The 17686-nt window shown below is 45.6% G+C and overlaps 1 protein-coding gene across 1 annotated transcript; it reads right to left on the bottom strand.

The window, feature by feature from the left end:
• Nucleotides 1-3273: 3273 nt before the first annotated feature.
• On the bottom strand, nt 3274-17098 carry LOC133419766 (microfibril-associated glycoprotein 4-like). Its single transcript, XM_061709180.1, has 6 exons — nt 17093-17098; nt 15264-15419; nt 5485-5523; nt 5311-5407; nt 5044-5211; nt 3274-3677 (listed from the first exon to the last, which is right to left on the bottom strand). Exons 1-6 carry the CDS (start codon nt 17096-17098, stop codon nt 3421-3423), a joined length of 723 nt encoding a protein of 240 aa, XP_061565164.1. The 3' UTR covers nt 3274-3420.
• Between the last annotated feature and the right edge of the window lie 588 nt (nt 17099-17686).

The following is a 17686-nucleotide window of genomic DNA, read 5'->3' as shown; positions in this document are numbered from 1 at the left end:
TCGGATCGGGAGCTAAAAAATACTGATCGGGACAACCCTAATTTGAATGAAATGTGCTTTAAAAAACATCTACTTTAGCCTCGTATAAACCCCGAGGTGGGTAGAAATAAACATCTGTGAGCAAGGACAGAGGCTGGCGTTATTTATAAATATAAATACCAGCAGAAATAAACGTTAACGGTCTGGAACAAAACCAGTTTTAGTCTCTAGAGTTCACATTCATGACGACTGTTCATGTACCTGGTCGCGTTAGATGATTTCATATGCCATAATAAATAAAACATACAAAATTAGCCAATTAGATTTACAACTTCCCGCTAAGATAACAGATTTATTGAATCTAAGCACTTTAAAGTTGTTATCAAAACTCTACAGGTTAGTGTCTAAACTGGATGATTCAGTCTCTCTCCCGATCTCCAAGTGGGAGGCGGATCTCTCTCTGAATACCGACCAGTTTTCTTGGTCACAAATATGCTTAAATACGTTTACTATGACTAAAAACCCAAACTTACAACTTATACAGTACAAAGTTCTTCATAGAATACATTATACTGGACAAAGGATGTTCCAGATGGGCTTTGTCACCTCTAATATCTGTTCACAGTGCACAGAGAACACTCCTGATAATTATATGCATGCTTTATGGTTCTGTACACCGGTACAGAGGTTCTGGAAGGAGATTTGTGAGGATTTATTCACATGGATCAACCACAGAATCCCAGTGTGCCCCACGGTATGTATATTAGGTCACCTGGGAGACACTCAAATAGAACCTAATTGGACACACCGGGTTCTCACTGCCTTATGTATCGCAAAGAAAACCATTCTAGTAAATTGGAAACAAAAATCCAGTTTATGTATTAACCATTTTAGGAATCTTTTATCAGATCATATTAGTAGTGAGATAATGTCTGCCTCCACTGAACAACATTCGGCTGAATTGCACTCTCTGTGGTCCCCGATTATTGGCTTCGTTACCTAGTGGGGGCGGGGGGGTGGTGATCTCGTAGCCCTTGGGGTTGGGGGTCGGCTTGGGGGGTCTGGGGCGCGGGCCTCCGGTGGCCCCTGGGGGGCGGTGGGGGGGGGCCGCGGGGCCCTGTCCCTGGCCGGTGGGGGCCTTGGGGGCCTGTGGGGGGGTGCCTCATGGCGATGGGGGGGGTGGCTGGGGGGGCTCGGGCGGGGGGCTGTGGCTTGGGCGTCTCCGGGTCTCCCGGGGGGGGCTGGGCCGTGGATGGGGGGGTCCCACTCGGAGGGCCCGGCCCTGCCTGGGTGGGGGGTGGCTGTCTGCGCTGGGGGGGCATTGCTGCCTTGGTCCTCCGTCGCTGGGCGGGGGCCAAGTGCCCCTGCGGATGTGGGGACTCCGTGACCCTTGGGGTGTCCGCCGGGGTGGCCTCGGGGGGGGGGTGGGGCCGGGTCCGGGGATCGGGCCTCCCCTGACCGGGGGGTGCACGGGCGGGCACGGCGGCGGGGTGGCACCATTCCCAGGTGTCTATGTCTTATGTTGTCAGTATGAATGGGAGGATGTTGGACCGTTTCCCCCTCCGTCTGGGGGCTCCGGTGGCGCCGGGGGCGCCCGTGGAGGTACGGTGGGGCCCTGGCCCGGCTCGGAGGGCCGGCACCCGTCTACTGGATGGCCGGTGGGGGGACGCGGGTGTCTTATCAGGGCCGGCTTTGCTGGTCCTGCTTCCTGGCTTCGGCCTCCGCTCCCCCTCCTTTCCCCCCTACACGATTCATACGCACATAGGCGAAGGGCGGGGGGTCCGGGTCGTGGGGGGCATTGTCCCGCGTGGCCCGGCACTCCCCGCCTCACGGTTTTAACAGCAAAATAGACACTGCACATTCAACACTTAATAAATACATTTGTCAAGGACACGTAGTTCGGGAGGGGGGGGGTCGGTGTCAAATCGATACTTGGCCCTCCCCCCTCCCTGTTTTTATGGCATTAATCACATGCACTCAACACCAGGGGCGGGAGGGGGTCCCACATCACCCGCGTTCCCTCACCGGCCTGGGACAGGTGGGTCGGGATACCCGGGCCTGGCGGGGCTCGCCGTGCAGCCTGGGGCGCCTTCTGGCGGTGCTGGACCCCTCCGGGGAGGGGGAAACGGTGCGTGATTGTGTGTCTGTGTCGGTGAGAATGCGGTATGGAAGGGTCCTGCCATGGAGGATTCGGGCCTCCATTGGCAGGACATCAAAACTTAATAATTTATCATTATTATATTATACAAAGATGGTTATTATTATTATTATTATTATTATTATTATTATTATTATTATTATTATTATTAGTAGTATTATTATTATTATTATTAGTATTATTATTATGTATAGTATATTATATTATTATTAGTATAGGTATCGGATAGGTGAATGGATGAATGAATGGGATGCCTGGGTCTGGGGCCCTCCGTTGTCGGGCCTGCACGGGTGTCGCCTTGTTGGGGGGTTCCCTCTCTCCGGGCCCGTCTCCGGTCCCCCCCACTGCCTCTGCGGCGGGGCGCCCCTCTGGTCTTGGAGGGCCACTCCGGGGGGGGCGGGTGCGCCTGCCCGCGTCGGCGGCCGGGGCGGCTCTGTCTCTCCGGGCAGGCTGGCCCCCTGCCGGGTGGGGGTCGTTGGCCTGAAGGGTGGGGGCCTCCTGGACGCGTGTCCGGCCCGGACCGGGTGGCCGGGGATTGCCTGGGTCGCGGTCCGCCGCCGCCGCGGGATCCCTGGCTGCTTCTTCCGCGCCAAAAAAAAAAAAAAAAAAAAATCACTGGGTTTGTATGTGTATATTTATGTATGTGTACGCATATGTATGCGTATGTATATGTATATATATTAAATATAGTAATAGTGCACATATATATACTTCTGGTTTCTACCGTCATGGTATCAATCATTAATATGTGTGCAGACAAGGGGAAAAAAAGAAAAAAAAAAATTAAAACGCCGTTTCATGGATAATGAGGGGCGGGTTTGATTGACAGCTGGGTGTGTCTACGTGTCAGCTGTCATCACTTTGGCTCCGCCTCTCCTGCTGCTGTCAGACACGTCTTTTACTCTATATGTAAATATGTTTAACGACTGGAGGGTTCGATATGACCGTCAGTGATTGTCCACCTTCATCCTCCTACCTGTACCATATAAAGGTACCTGGAGCTGAAAATGGTTGAGTGTTATTTTCCTTATATTTCAGAAGTGTTTATGCTGCATTTTTTTAAACCAGATTTGGATCTGAGTCCAGGCAGCGAATCTCAGAGGAGACAATACAGACCTTAAAAAAACCACATCAGCTGCTTACTTCTGGTTTATTGTCAAAGTGAATCATCGGAGTTTAAGGTGGAAATCTTCACGTAAGCCTGTGCTCCGTGTTTTACATTCAAAGATCATGGCATTACACGGCAGATGAGAGAAAGGAGAGATCAGCTCTGTCCTGCAGGTCTACTGAACCGGACGGATCTTCATGCTGATGGTCTTCAGGGAGTAGTTGTTGCCTTTCCAGCTGTACCACTCCACTCCGACATTGCCGATGGTGTCATCTGCCCCCCAGCGGTAAACCCCGTTAGGGTTTGCACGGTGACAGGAGTAGTACCAGAACCCCCCCAGGAAGGTTCTGGCACAGTTAGTCCCCACCAAGACGTCCTGGTCTTTGTCGAATGTGGAGAACTTGTGTCCATTGTGATAACTCAGAGAGTCCCCTGCAGACACACGAAATAATGATAATACTACTACTACTACTGATAATAATAATCATAATAATACTAATACTACTACTACTACTACTACTACTACTACTACTAATAATAATAATAATACTAATAATAATAATGATAATGATACTACTACTACTATTAATAATAATAATAATGACAATAATAATACTAATAATACTATTAATGATACTACTTATAATACTACTACTACTACTACTACTACTACTACTAATAATAATAATAATAATAATAATAATAATAATAATAATAATAATACTACTATTAATGATACTACTTATAATACTACTACTACTACTACTACTACTAATAATAATAATAATAATAATAATAATAATAATAATAATAATACTAATACTACTACTACTATTAATTATAATGAAAATAATAACAATATTAATGATATAATAATAATCCCCTTAGACCTCGGACCGGTGTCTGTTCTGGTCCCAGCAGACCTCGGACCGGTGTCTGTTCTGGTCCCAGCAGACCTCGGACTGGTGTCTGGAGCCACAGTTAGGGGTTTTCGGGGGGCAGGTAGGAGGCTACAGAGCAGTGTGGAAGACTACCACTCTGGGTCCCGGTCTCAACCCTGGACTGGCAGGTTTCTGGATGACTAATGATAAGAGAGCTGCTCCATCCAAAGCGGGATACAGTCTGTCCTGATCGCGCGTCTGTAAGAGGGGGGTCATCTACAGAACTATCTTCTGATTGGCCAATAAGTCCAGGCATCCTCGAGCCTGCCGGCCTGAGCCGTCTGCCTTTGACTCGGCTGTTGGATTTCTGTGCGTTGAAGGTAATAATTCTCCAGCATGAGAAGTGCCGTGTGAGCGTGTGAACTTGTTGAAATGCATGAGTATTGAGAGGCCTGAATGGACCATCACCCTTTCTGGGTCCGGACATACGGCGGTTAATGGCGTCCTCGGCTCCGAGGCTGAGTAACCTGCTGACCTCATCATCTCCCCGGTTACTCATCTGTGACCCCCTCCTGCTGTTGGTACTAAAACACACTCCCCTGGGGGGCTGTAACCTGATGACCTGAACCTGATCAACAAACCCCTCCCATGACGCGCCGCCCCGCGTCAGTCCTGTTTACATTAGACCTTACCCGCGGTTAAGACCCTCCTCTGAGGGTCTTAACCGCGGATGTTTGTCATTGTAAAGGGGCTCTTTTGTCAGGAGAGCTCGTAAAAACCTTCATGATCCAGGTGTGGACGCTGAGACCTCCTTGTAGACCAGCGACAGGGACTTTCAACATGGATGTTGGGTTGGAGGTGATTCCTAAAAGGCCATGGTTGTGCATGGAGATGAACATTTCTGATCTAACACCAACCTGCCCCTCCATCAGTGAATCCAGACACATGCAGTTCGTATCCAAAGGACTCTGGGCCGACGGAGAAGGAGGAGTAACGAGCAGATGCCTTGTTCCCTTCAAAGTCCTCCATCTCAACCAGCAGCTCGTACTTCTTCCGCAGACTGAGGTGGAAGAGATTCTCCAGACCTGAAAATACCACAGGAACAGGCAGGACGCCACCGTCAGACGTTCTAGATCCATGTTCAGGATCCATGTGAGCTTCGTTGGTTTGGGTTCAGGTCTCACCAAGCCAGTACTCTCCACCAGCGGTCCCGAAGCCCATCTTGTACTGGTCCCAGCCTTGGTAGAAGTTCACCGAGCCATCCATCCTCCTCTGGAACACCTGGAGGAACAAGAAGGTGCTTAACCAGCTGGACGGCGGAGACCTGAACAGAGCTGAACCTGACAGGTGTGACTCACCGTCCATCCTCCTCCGAGCGAGTCCATGTCGCAGTACACCTGTACACAATCACATGTTTAACAATCTACCTGGGGTTGAGCACTTCTGCCTCTTAGTCCCCCCTGCTTTTTTATGTCGCCATCGAGCCCCTTGCAATCATGCTAAGAAATACAGCCAGCCTAGTTGGGATATGTAGGGAGGGCCAGTTACATAAGCTTTCGCTGTACGCAGACGATCTCCTCCTTTTTCTGTCAAATCCAAATTCCTCCATACCAGTCGCCCTTAATATGATTTCAGACTTTGGGATGGTTTCGGGATACAAGATCAACCTGACAAAGAGCCTTCTTTTTCCCATAAATTTTCCCAAACTGTTTTGGTTTCCATAGGTAGATTCCACATCCATGCCAGAGGAATCTTTAGGAATCAGTTCAGATAGTGAGCACTGTATTCTTTTCTTGGCTGGGAATGGTCTGGAAAGGTTTAGGGGCTTCAGAACCCTCCAGGTTGACTAACTGGACCACTAAACCACTAAAACTTCTTTAGCTCTTTTATTATCTTTAAAACTTTAATCCATTTTAGTGACTTTTTACTTTATGTTATTTATTATTCATCTTAAGTTTTATATAGATTTCTCTAAAATTTTACACTTTTAGGCATTTCTTACTTTCTTTTAATCTTTTAGTTTTTAGCTCCAGTGTTTCCTCAGGGGGGTCCTCCACACTGGGAGGTGTGCCTGCTCCGCCCATGGGGGTGTCGTCATGGGGATCCCTCAGGCCTGGGTAGCTGGGGGTGGGACTCCACCTCCTGTGTGGGGTCTGTCCTGGTCTGTCCGGGTTGGGGGGGTCTCTGTGGCGATGCTCCTTGTGGTCATGGTCGGTGGAGCCTCTCGGTGTGGACGGCCACCCATAGGTAGTGTTTTCCTCACCTGGATCGTTAGTGCTAAGCCATGTCACCAGTCCACTTACTGTGTGTGTGTGTGTGTGTGTGTGTGTGTGTGTGTGTGTGTGTGTGTGTGTGTGTGTGTGTGTGTGTGTGTGTGTGTGTGTGTGTGTGTGTGGGCGTGTGAGTGTGTGCACATGTATATGAGTGTGAGTGAGTGTGTGTGTACGCGTGGGGGGTGGGGTCGTATGGAATGTTTTAAATTGTGTTTTTTATTGTTATTTTATTCTGCATGTAAAGCACCATGTGTTGCATTTATATTGTATGATTTGGTGCTATACAAATAAATAAAGTTTAAGTTTAAGTTTAAAGGCTGTTTTCCATCAAACCGGTTCCAGGGCTGGTTCCCAACTCGTTCAACTCGTTCAACTTGCGAACCAGCTGAGAACCGGTTTGTTTTTCCACAGCTTGGTTGCTAACGGGAGCCAAATCATTACGTGGCTGCAAACGTCAGTTACGTCGCTGCGTTTGCGTGAAAGTTGCAGCAACAACAAGGTATTTGCTCTAATAGGACTTGGTTCGCGTAGCACCTCCGTGGACCACATCTCTAATGGCGCTTTTCCACTAGTACCTACTCAGCGCGCCCCGGCTCGGGACGGCTAGTCACACCTCGTACCGCCTCTACCCGCTTTGTCCTCGTTTGTTTTTCCACCATAGGTGAGAAGTGGGCGGGTTGGGGTGAAGCTGCTGTGACGTACTCGATTGCGCAACCCCTGATGAGTAATCAGCTGGAACCGCGAGCGGCTGAGAGTAAAACTTTTTTAATTCTCCCGTCAGCCACCAGGTTTATGAACATCTGCACCTCAGAGTTGGATCACCAAACAGACGTTTGCGCTGTATAATAAAATCACCCCGAGCCGCGGGCTGCTCTCGTGCTGATTCCCGCTTCCTGATTCGAACGTCTGACGGACCCGCCCCCCGACCAATCAGTGCCGTGGAGGGTGATGACGTCAGGTCCAGCGCCGACTCAGCACGCTTAGAACCTCGGCAGCCTCAGTACAGAAAAAGTATCTGCTTGGCACGGCTCCACCCGCCTCGGCCCGTAGTGGAAAAGCGCAAGACGGGGGCGTGGCGAGTAGAAGCGCGCTGAGTAAGTACTAGTGGAAAAGGGCCATAAAAGACTGCTGCTTTGCTGCATCCCCATTAATTCTTATTTGAAAATGTCTCCGTCTCGCAGTCTTGCTATAACCGTGGGTCTTAATAACCCCGCCTCCTCCGCTTCCGTAAGCGGTTCTTTTCCCGAGCTCAGCAAAGAGTTAGTGCTACCTTGGAACAGGTTCTTTTGGCCCAGAGCCAGTTCTTTGTCAGTGGAAACAGAAAGCCCGGTTCCAAACTCAGCACTGGCCCAGAACCAGAACCAGCCCTGGAACCGGTTTGGTGGAAAAGGGATATGCTACAGCTGCTGGTGGGCCCAGTTGAACCGCAGGCCGCTTTGACCAGCCTAGACCTGCTAGCATAAGACCGAACAGCAGCAGAACTCAGAATGTTCGGATGTTGAAATTATATTAATTAGGATCACAAGGTAGCCTATGTTAATCCAGCCCAAATAGCTAGCTTGTGGTAACCGCAGTGTTAGCACAAGCTGAGCAGTACGAAGATACCAGGCTTCAAAAGGAGAGGGACCTGTGGGACCACTTGTGAACCCCCCAGATAATAATGTAAAAAGTGCTCAGGGGTGGGACTTCTGGTTGACCTCGTTCAAAATAGCTGACAAGCTCCCGATCAACAGTCGATAAAAACGACTAGTAGAATGGAAGGGGGGAGGAAATCAAGAAGACACAAGAATTTGAGAAACCAGGGAAATCCGTCTGAACCGAGAGGCTCACAGAAACAACAAAGGCGCTAGCAACACAAACCATGAAAATTGAGGGAGACGAACAGAAAATTGGAGAGATAGAAAGTTACATAGAACGATGCTCTTCTCCACTCGCCGCAGGAGCAAAAAATATTGCAAGAAAGGTTGACAGACCAAGAGGGAAGAAACCGACGGAACAATATTCGTATCTTTGGCCTGACCGGGGGAGCAGAAGGCAGCTCCGCCACACAATTCATAGAGTGCCTTCTGAAAAAAGAGCTCACTTTGCCGCTAGACATGGACTTAAGCCTGAATCATTATGGTTCCTGAATTATGGTTATGCGTCAAATCAACGCAGAGCACACGCCGTCATCGTGACGCGGTCTTGAACCCTTCGGACTTCTCCATCACTCCATTTCGCCGCGGTGCAGTACCCCCCGTGACCGCAAATTCGCGATTTTTTCCTGAATGGTTTATCCGACTTTTTCCGGTCACAGTGAATCAAAGAGATAAGGACAACTATTGTGCAAAAAACCAAAACAAAGAAAATCACACATACCCAAAGAAAAGAGCGCTGAAAGTTCACGACTGCTTCAAACCGGAAACCGGAAATGCGTTGCTACCAAGTGAACCAATCACAGACCTCTCGGTCTGCGTTTGGTCTGCGTTCCCTCGACGCGTAGTTCCAATTTTCGGGAGGTGCGCGTCAGTGACGGCGTCAGTCGACGCGTCGACGCGTAAAAACACGCCGTAGGCACGGCGTCGTTTTGACGCAGAACCATAACTCAAGCTTTACAGATACAGCGGGCACACAAAGGCTTAATGCCGAGACCGGACGCCAACAAACCCCCAAGATCTGTCATTGTAAACTTTCTCCAGTAGCCTACACGGTGATGGGGACGGTACTGAAGGAGGCCTGGAAGAAAAAAATTCAGTATCAAAACCGGGTGTTCTTTTTCGATCATGATTATGCCACTGAAGTAATTCGCAAAAGAAAGGAATATATTGGCATCAAAAAAGTCTTAATAGAGAAAGGAATACGCTTCCAGACACCACTGACAAAAATCAGGATTCATTGGGAAACCGGACATATGAGAGCGCACGGGAGGCGGTAGAGGAGCTGACCAGGCGGGGACTCGTGGCGGAGATACCCGGGAAGGACGCAGCCAGGATGGAGGAGCGGCTCCAGCGAGCACTGCCGTGGCAACGGGTCAGAAACACAGGGGATGCTGCTGTGCAAGTTAAACGGAGATTACAGGAATTTCAAAGAAAATAACGGACAAACTGGGTATATGAGTGAACTCAACTAACTAAACCAAAGACAAGATGATGAATAAATAAGCCTCTGTTACAATTGATCGGTAGATACACGTACTTTTTACTAGGAGGTTAATGCATAAGACAATAAGACCAAACCTACCTAGTGAGGGGCCCTCATGTTATGAGATATTCCCCTCAACCCACGAAGATGACGTGGGAGGCGCGCACACGGGCACGCGCCTACTTTTGGAAGTTGAACTGTTCTCTGTTTTGGTTTTGTTTCGTATCAAGTTGCCCAATGTTCCTACAGGGCTGTAAAGTTGTCATGGTTACAAGATGGTTTCAGGAAAAGTGTATTACCTTACAAGAATATGAGTAATATTTCACTGGTATCAGTGAATGTGAATGGATTGAACAACCCAATCAAAATAAGTAAGGTCAACTTGAAAATGAAAAGAATTAAAGCCCAAATTATTTTCATCCAGGAAACACATTTATCAAAGGAAGAGAATGAAAGCCAAAGAAATTTGGTTATAGAAACACTTTTTACAGTACATGTAGACAGAGCCGGATTAAATAAATGGACTACACTAGGCAGCCTGTGATTTTTGGGCCCCCCTCCATCGATGTTATTTATGAAATCTTAAACTTACCAAAGTTACTAATAAAACTTAATTCACATTTTACATAGCAAAGTCATAGTCAAGTTGGTTCTTTGTATTCCAAAATAAGTCATGTGTTGTATATTAAACAGTCTATCAGACTATTTTTAGATTTGTATTATTTATACGTTATTACAATGCTCTATTAAATGCTATTAAATTATCCTTATCTTATCGATTGTGAGCATTTTGCAGAAAATCTTAATTAAATGTGTTGATTAAATTGAATAGTTAAATAAGAAGTAAAATCTACAAAGACCAATACAATTTGCAGTAAGACAAAGTGTGCTGTAGTATGTACCGTATGTCTGTATGTGTATATGTATGTATGTATGTGTATGCGTATGCAGAGCCGTTTGAGAGATTTGCGAGGCCTTGTGTGAAATAGCCAGGGGGGCCCTCGCGCGAATTTTTTGGGTTTTTCGGGTCGGATCGGGTGTCTATATGCGCAATTTTAACTCTCCAATTAGCAAAATACTGGATACCTTCCCCTGCCTCATCATCATCTGGGCTTGCCTCGACGCGGGGCCCCATGGCTGCTTGAGACCCGGGCGGATCGGTGATTTTTGTAACAAATTTATCAAACTTGCCTTTCAGAGAGGCATTAAACTCTTCCATTTTCTTTTTTTTTTTTCTTTTTTCATCCCCTGATGGAAATTTCCTGAATCTGTCTCGTTCTCTCGAGATTGTGTGACAGTTTGTTCCAACTCCACCCGTCTGGATCAGACTAGCTTGTGTCCGCGCTTGGTCTGATCAGTTGTATTGAACAACAGACACGCGTCATCATTGCACATATATTTATTGATATGCACAGACTAGTACACATTTAGGTCTGTAATGGAACGTGACTGTTGATATTTATAAGGAAAAAAAAAAAAAAAATTGGGGGAAAAAAAAAACGGCCCATAGCGCCAGGCCCCTTGGGGCGCCAGGCCCCTTGGGGCGCCAGGCCCCGTGCGGTCGCACGGTTCGCACATCCCTTGCGGCGGCCCTGTGCGTATGTATGCGTATATATATATATGTATGTATACTAAATATAGTAATAATGCACACATATATATATGCCTTAGGTTTTTACCGGCATGTTATCAACCATTAATATGTGTGCAGACAAAAAAAAAAAACAAAAAAAAAAAAACATTTTTTTTTTTTTTTGTCCCTCTGTCTGGGCCCCCCCCCCCTGTCGGGCCCTAGGCACGTGCCTAGTCTGCCTTTGCGTTAATCCGGCTCTGCATGTAGACAGAGTCGCAAAAGAGGGTTGGCAATATTGATCCAAAACTCAGTCAATTTTTAAATGCTTGAAAGAAACTGGGGATAAAGAAGGACTATATATTATAGTCAAAGGAAAATTAGAGAATGAGATGGTCACACTAATCAATGTCTATGCCCCACCAGAAAGCGACAAACATTTCTTTAAAACTCTATTCACAGCTATAGCATCTGAGTCAGAGGGCATGGTGATGTGTGCAGGGGACTTTAATGTAATTCTAGACCATAAGATAGATACAACAAGCACACAAAGAAATAAAACTCACCTAACTAAATTCACTAACACGTTATTGAAGGAACAGGAGATGTTAGACATATATGGAGAGAACTTAATCCAACAGAAAAAGAATACACACATTACTCTAGCACACACAATACCCATTCTAGAATTGACTATATATTTATGAACAGCTAGGACCGACATAAGGTGAAAGAATGCAAAATTGGAGTGGCCGATATCTCCGACCACAATACAGTCCACTTAACTGTACAGCTAAATAACAGGCGTAAGAACACAACCTGGAGACTGAATGTAGGCATAATGAATAATAAAGTAATAACTGAGCAAATTAAAATGGAAATAAAGAGATATATTGAAGAAAACGATACAGAAGAAACTAGCCCAATGATTCTATGGGACACCTTACAGGCCGTTATACAGGAGAAATTAATAGCCATAACCTCACAACAGAAGAAACTCAAACAGGCTGCTTTTCTTAATATAACAGAAGAATTAAAAAACTTGGAATTAAACTACCAAAATACTCCAAATACCCAAATCATAGAAAGCAACTAGACTATTGGCAAGGCGAATTAGGAAACAACAGGTTTTAAACACAGTACATAAGATTAGAGATGTTCATTCAAACCAAATAAAACATAATGATACAGAAATAGAACATATATTTAAAGACTATTACAAAAACCTATACACACGCAACCATCTTCATCCACTGAAGATGCAAAAAGACAGTTCCTTAATTCCCTTGATCTACCATCTATTGGAGTCCAATAAAACAGTAACCTCACAGCCCCAATAACTCCTATGGAAGTATCCAAAGCCATATCCAAACTTAAGGCCAATAAGACTCCTGGAAGTGATGGCTTCTCATCTGAGTGGTACAGAACCTTTAAAGATGAATTAACACCTCTCCTTATATCTTCCTTCAACCACACTCCTAAAGAAGGCCACCTACCACCCTCTTGGAAAGAAGCTATAATCTCTGTAATTCCCAAAGAGGGAAAGGACACAGAATATTGCTGTAATTTCAGACCCATATCAATTCTTAATGTGGACTACAAAATATATACATCTGTCATAGCTAAAAGAACTATACAGGTAATTAATACAATACAAACGCATTAAAACAGTGCTATTTTGATAAGTCTCGATGCCGAAAAGGCTTTCGACAGTGTAAAATTGAACTTCCTGTACTTAGTACTAGAATGACTCAGATTTAACAAAGATTCAATTAACTGTATTAAAACTATTTACCAAAGTCCTACAGTCAGAATAAAAATAAACACTGACTGAAAGAATAGAGCTAAAGAGAGGTACCCATCAAGGATGCTGCTTGTCCCCGCTCCTCTTTGCTCTTCTATACATTGAGCCTTTAGCACAGGATATTCAACAGAGTGAAGAAATTAAGGAAATTAACATCAAAGGACAGGAACATGTAATAAGTCTATTTGTGGATGACATTTTGATATATTTGTATGGCCCCAATACAAGCTTTAGCCAGTTGACAGTCATTCAGGGTATAAAATAAATGTAAATAAAACGCAGATTTTGACATTTAACTATACTCCTTCACAAGAGATTAAGAGAGATTAAGAGATTAAGAAAATGTATCAACTAAAATGGCAATCAAAAACTATGAAAAACCTTGGTGTCACTTTAACCAAACAACTAACTCAATTCTACAAAACAAATTCTGATCAGATCCATCTCCAGGTTAACAGAGATATAGAAAGATGGTCAACCTTGCCATTAGATCTTAGCTCAAGAATTGAAATTATACCGTAACAATGAACATCTTACCAAGGCTACTATATTTTTTCCAGTCTCTCCCTGTCAAAATTCTACCAGAAAAATCCAAACTTTGGGATAAGATGATCTCTAGATTTATATGGAACGGCAAAAGGCCACGAATAAAATACACCACATTACAACTGACAAAGGACAAAGGTGGTTTGGCGCTCCCAATTTTAAAAGACTATTACCACACAGCAACACTCAGACCAATAGTCAAATGGCGTGACAAAGACTATAGTGCGAAGTGGAAAGATATTGAGATGAATGTGACAGATATTCCAATCCAATCCCTAATTGACAGTTTGTGAAACTAACTAATTCGCTACAAGGATCAATAGGTCCAATAACATCTCACACTTTGAATATTTGGTCTGACTTTATCAAAAAATATAAATTAGAAGAAGAAGTAAATCTGCTAAACTGGTTTGCCTATGATTGCAGATTTAAACCGAGTTTAAGTGATCACAATTTTAGAAATTGGGGGAATAAAGGGATCACTGCGATGTGTACATTAATCAACAATGGAAATATAATGAGTCAGCTGAAATCAGGATATGGACTAGAAAACAGGGATACCTTCAGCTGAGGGATTATTTAACAAAGACTATACAAAAGGTGAAGACCTTGAATGGAGTGCTTGATGTGATGATCCGGACATACAGGTTGAAGGAAATCTCGGCACTATACAGAGGCCTAAGAGACTCGGAAGCTTCCTCCACTTATACATCAAGGAGAAATGGGAGAAGGAACTGAATATTGTCACTACACCCGAGGAATGGCACAACATGTGTGAAACACAACAGACAACTACAAATTCAAGGGCGTGGAGAGAGTTTGCATGGAAAAACTTAACACGGTATTTCATTACACCTAAAGTGAAGACTAAACAGACTGGATCACAGCAACCATGCTGGCGGTTATGTGGAAATAGAGAAGCACATCATACGCACATCTTTTGGGACTGCTATAAACTTGATCTTTTTTGGGAAAATGTACACACCACAGTTAAATATATCTTGGGATACGCAATACCTAAGGAATGTAAAGTCATGTACCTAGGAAGTATAAATGATTGTGTCTTAGACAGAGATAGATATCTAGCTAAAATATTATTGATCACAAGCAAGAATAATAATAATGGATTTAACTTGTAAGGCACTTTCCATTCAATGAATCTCAAAGTGCTACACTTAGATCATTATTCATTCATACACATTCTCACTGGTGGTGGTAAGCTACAATTTGTAGCCACAGCTGCCCTGGGGCGGACTGACAGAAGCGTGGCTGCCATTCCGTGCCAAACGGCCCCTCCGACCACCACCAACATTCATACACATTCACATGGGGCAAGCTGGGTAAGGTGTCTTGCCCAAGGACACTACGACAGCAACTGGGATAGAGCGGGATTCGAACCCCCGACCTTCTGATCATTGGATGACCCGCTCTACCACCTGAGCTACTGCCGCCCCAAGAAGGCAATAAAAAGAAACTGGTGCAAGACTGAATCCCCTAATATAAACCACTGGCTAGAAATTATAAGAGAGATCTATATTATGGAAAGAATGACCTATCAACTTAGACTGAAGGGGGATGTTTTTGTGGAAAAATGGGAAAAATTGATCATTTATGACACGATGAAAGATACCTATGGAATCACTGATATAAAAATTCAAGATACTGAATCTATATACACTGCTCTGATTATGGATGCCTGTAGCCATGACTGCATTGTTCTTTGAATTTTTGTTGCGTTTTGCATTACGTGTATTGTATAACACAAAACTACAATAAAAATTAAAGTATATAAAAAAAAGGTGCTCATGGGTGGTGTGGAAGGACCTGGACAGCAGACGTTGCCCCGATGGGGTAGATGGTGTACACTCCACTGAGTTTGGTGCCATCACTGATGTAGATGTCGCTGCAGTCCAGCAGAAGGATGAGCTTATAGCAACTGGTCACCATGGGAACCAGGAGAAGGAGGAGGGCCGACAGCAGCTGCAGAACAGGAGCAGATTTGATATTGTTTCAGGGCGAATGTGAACATTTCTGACGGTGTAGCATCAGAAATTCAATTCAGTTTCATTTATACAGTATCTACTACAACACAAGTTGTCTCCAGGATGTTTCCAGAGACCAAAACATGACCCCTCGACCAATTATTTCATAAGCAACTGCAGGTAAAAACTCCCCTTTAGGAGGGAAGAAACCTGCAGGTCAGGATGTCAGCAGGCATCTAGCAGACATCCACACAGACAGGTGGAAGCAGCAGTGGGATGATCAGAGGGGGGGCTGCAGGTCAGCATGCAGCTCCTGAAGCTCTGGCCTGCAGACGTGCACAGAAGAGAAAAGAAGGGGGGGGCAGTCCAGCACAACAAACTACAAGAATAATGGAGAACAATGATGGTGATGAGATACTTCTAATAAACAACTGAGAAACGAAGAGCTGGGGTTGCAACAACCTTTTCCAGGATTTTAGATACACATAAGAAGTTGGTGTATAATTTGCTCGAATGCGTGGGTCAAGAGACGGGTTTTTGAGTAAAAGTTTAATTACTATGACTTCGGGGTTGGGGGGGTTGGGGGATTCCCTCTCTCCGGGCCCGTCTCCGGTCCCCCCCGCTGCCTCCGTGGCGGTGCGCCCCTCTGGTCTTGGAGGGCCACTTTCGTGGGGGCGGGTGCACCTGCCCGCGTCGGCGGCCGGGGTGGCTCTGTCTCTCCGGGCAGGCTGGCCCCCTGCCGGGTGGGGGTCGTTGGCCTGGAGGGTGAGGGCCTCCTGGCCACGTGTCCGGCCCGGCCCGGGTGGCCGGGGATTACCTGGGTCGCGGTCCGCCGTCTCTGGCTGCTTCTTCCCGCGCCGTGGGGGCCCCGCCCGCGGGCCCACTCGGCCGCTGCCGGGGGGGGGGGGGGGGCTCGCAGGCGGTGGGTTGCCTCCCTCCTACTTCTCCCCTCTGTGGGGTTGCTGGTGGGCTGGGTTCCGGGTTCTTCCTTGTCGGCCCCCGGTCTCGCGGGTGGCGGGGTTGCTCCCCCCCCTCCCCCACTATAGATACACTTCAGGTGGAGCTTTGTTTGGTTTATCACACACACACACACACACACACACACATAGCTACAAAGACATGTACACACGCATGCACACACACACACACACACACACACACACACACACACACACACACACACACACACACACACACACACACACACACACACACACACACACACACACACACACACACTGTTGCTGTTCGTGTTGTTTCGGTCGGCTCCGTGCCGGTTTCGTGTTTTGTTTGTGGTTTTTTTGTTGCAGATTTCCAGTGCTTGACGTGTGTCTCTGTGTGTTCCTGTTTCCTGGATTGGCAGTGGATGTCGTCAAAAAAAAAAAACACTGGGTTTGTATGTGTATATTTATGTATGTGTATGCATATGTATGCGTATATATATGTATATATATTAAATATAGTAATAATGCACATATATATGCCTTTGGTTTCTACCGTCATGGTATCAATCATTAATATGTGTGCAGACAAGGTAAGAAAAAAAAAAAAAAAAAAAAAATTACTATGACTTCAAAACCCTGCGGCACACATCCTGATTTCAGGTTGATGGTTGTTTCACCACAGAAAAGTACCGCTGGTAGACCGAGAGGCTAGAAGTCAGAAACTCACCTTCATCGTCAGAGTTCTGCTGAAGCAATCAGTGATTTGATGGCAGCCTGCTGTTTTTGACCTGTATTTATTTCCTTGATGTTAATAAATGACTGGGCAGATGCTGAATTCGCACCGATAATACATTTCACTTCTGGGAATATTTGGTCACAGGTTTGACCCTGTTTGATATGGGTCATGTTGGCATCCCCCAAGTAGATGTGCGTCTAACATCTCATGGAAAATGCAGCCTGGGCCAATTTCAGGGTTCTGGAGAAGACTGCTCTTCCTGATAGAGTTCTCATAAATTACGACTTTTTTCTTGTAATATTACGACTTTATTTTCATAATATTACAACTTTATTCTCTTATTATTACGACTTTATTCTTGCAACATTATGACTTTGTTTTTGACCTGTATTTATATCCTCAACGTTAATAAATGACCGGACAGCGGCTGAATTCTCACCGATAATACATTTCACTTCTGGGAATATTTGGTCACAGGTTTGACCCGGTTTGATATGGATCATATTGGCATCCCCCAAGTAGATGTGCATCTAACATCTCATGGAAAATGCAGCCTGGGCCAATTTCAGGGTTCTGGAGAAGACT

The sequence above is a fragment of the Cololabis saira genome, chromosome 19 (assembly GCF_033807715.1).
Source record: "Cololabis saira isolate AMF1-May2022 chromosome 19, fColSai1.1, whole genome shotgun sequence".
In the NCBI taxonomy this organism is placed as follows: domain Eukaryota; kingdom Metazoa; phylum Chordata; class Actinopteri; order Beloniformes; family Belonidae; genus Cololabis; species Cololabis saira.
The sequence above is the reverse complement of the archived record's forward strand: the minus strand, read 5'-3'. Positions and strand labels throughout refer to the sequence as shown.

Coding starts and splice junctions, on each gene's coding strand:
- LOC133419766 (XM_061709180.1), bottom strand. Junction 5,408..5,484: donor CGCTCGGAGGAGGATGGACG/GTGAGTCACACC, acceptor TTGTTCCTCCAG/GTGTTCCAGAGGAGGATGGA. Junction 3,678..5,043: donor ATTCACTGATGGAGGGGCAG/GTTGGTGTTAGA, acceptor GTGTGTCTGCAG/GGGACTCTCTGAGTTATCAC.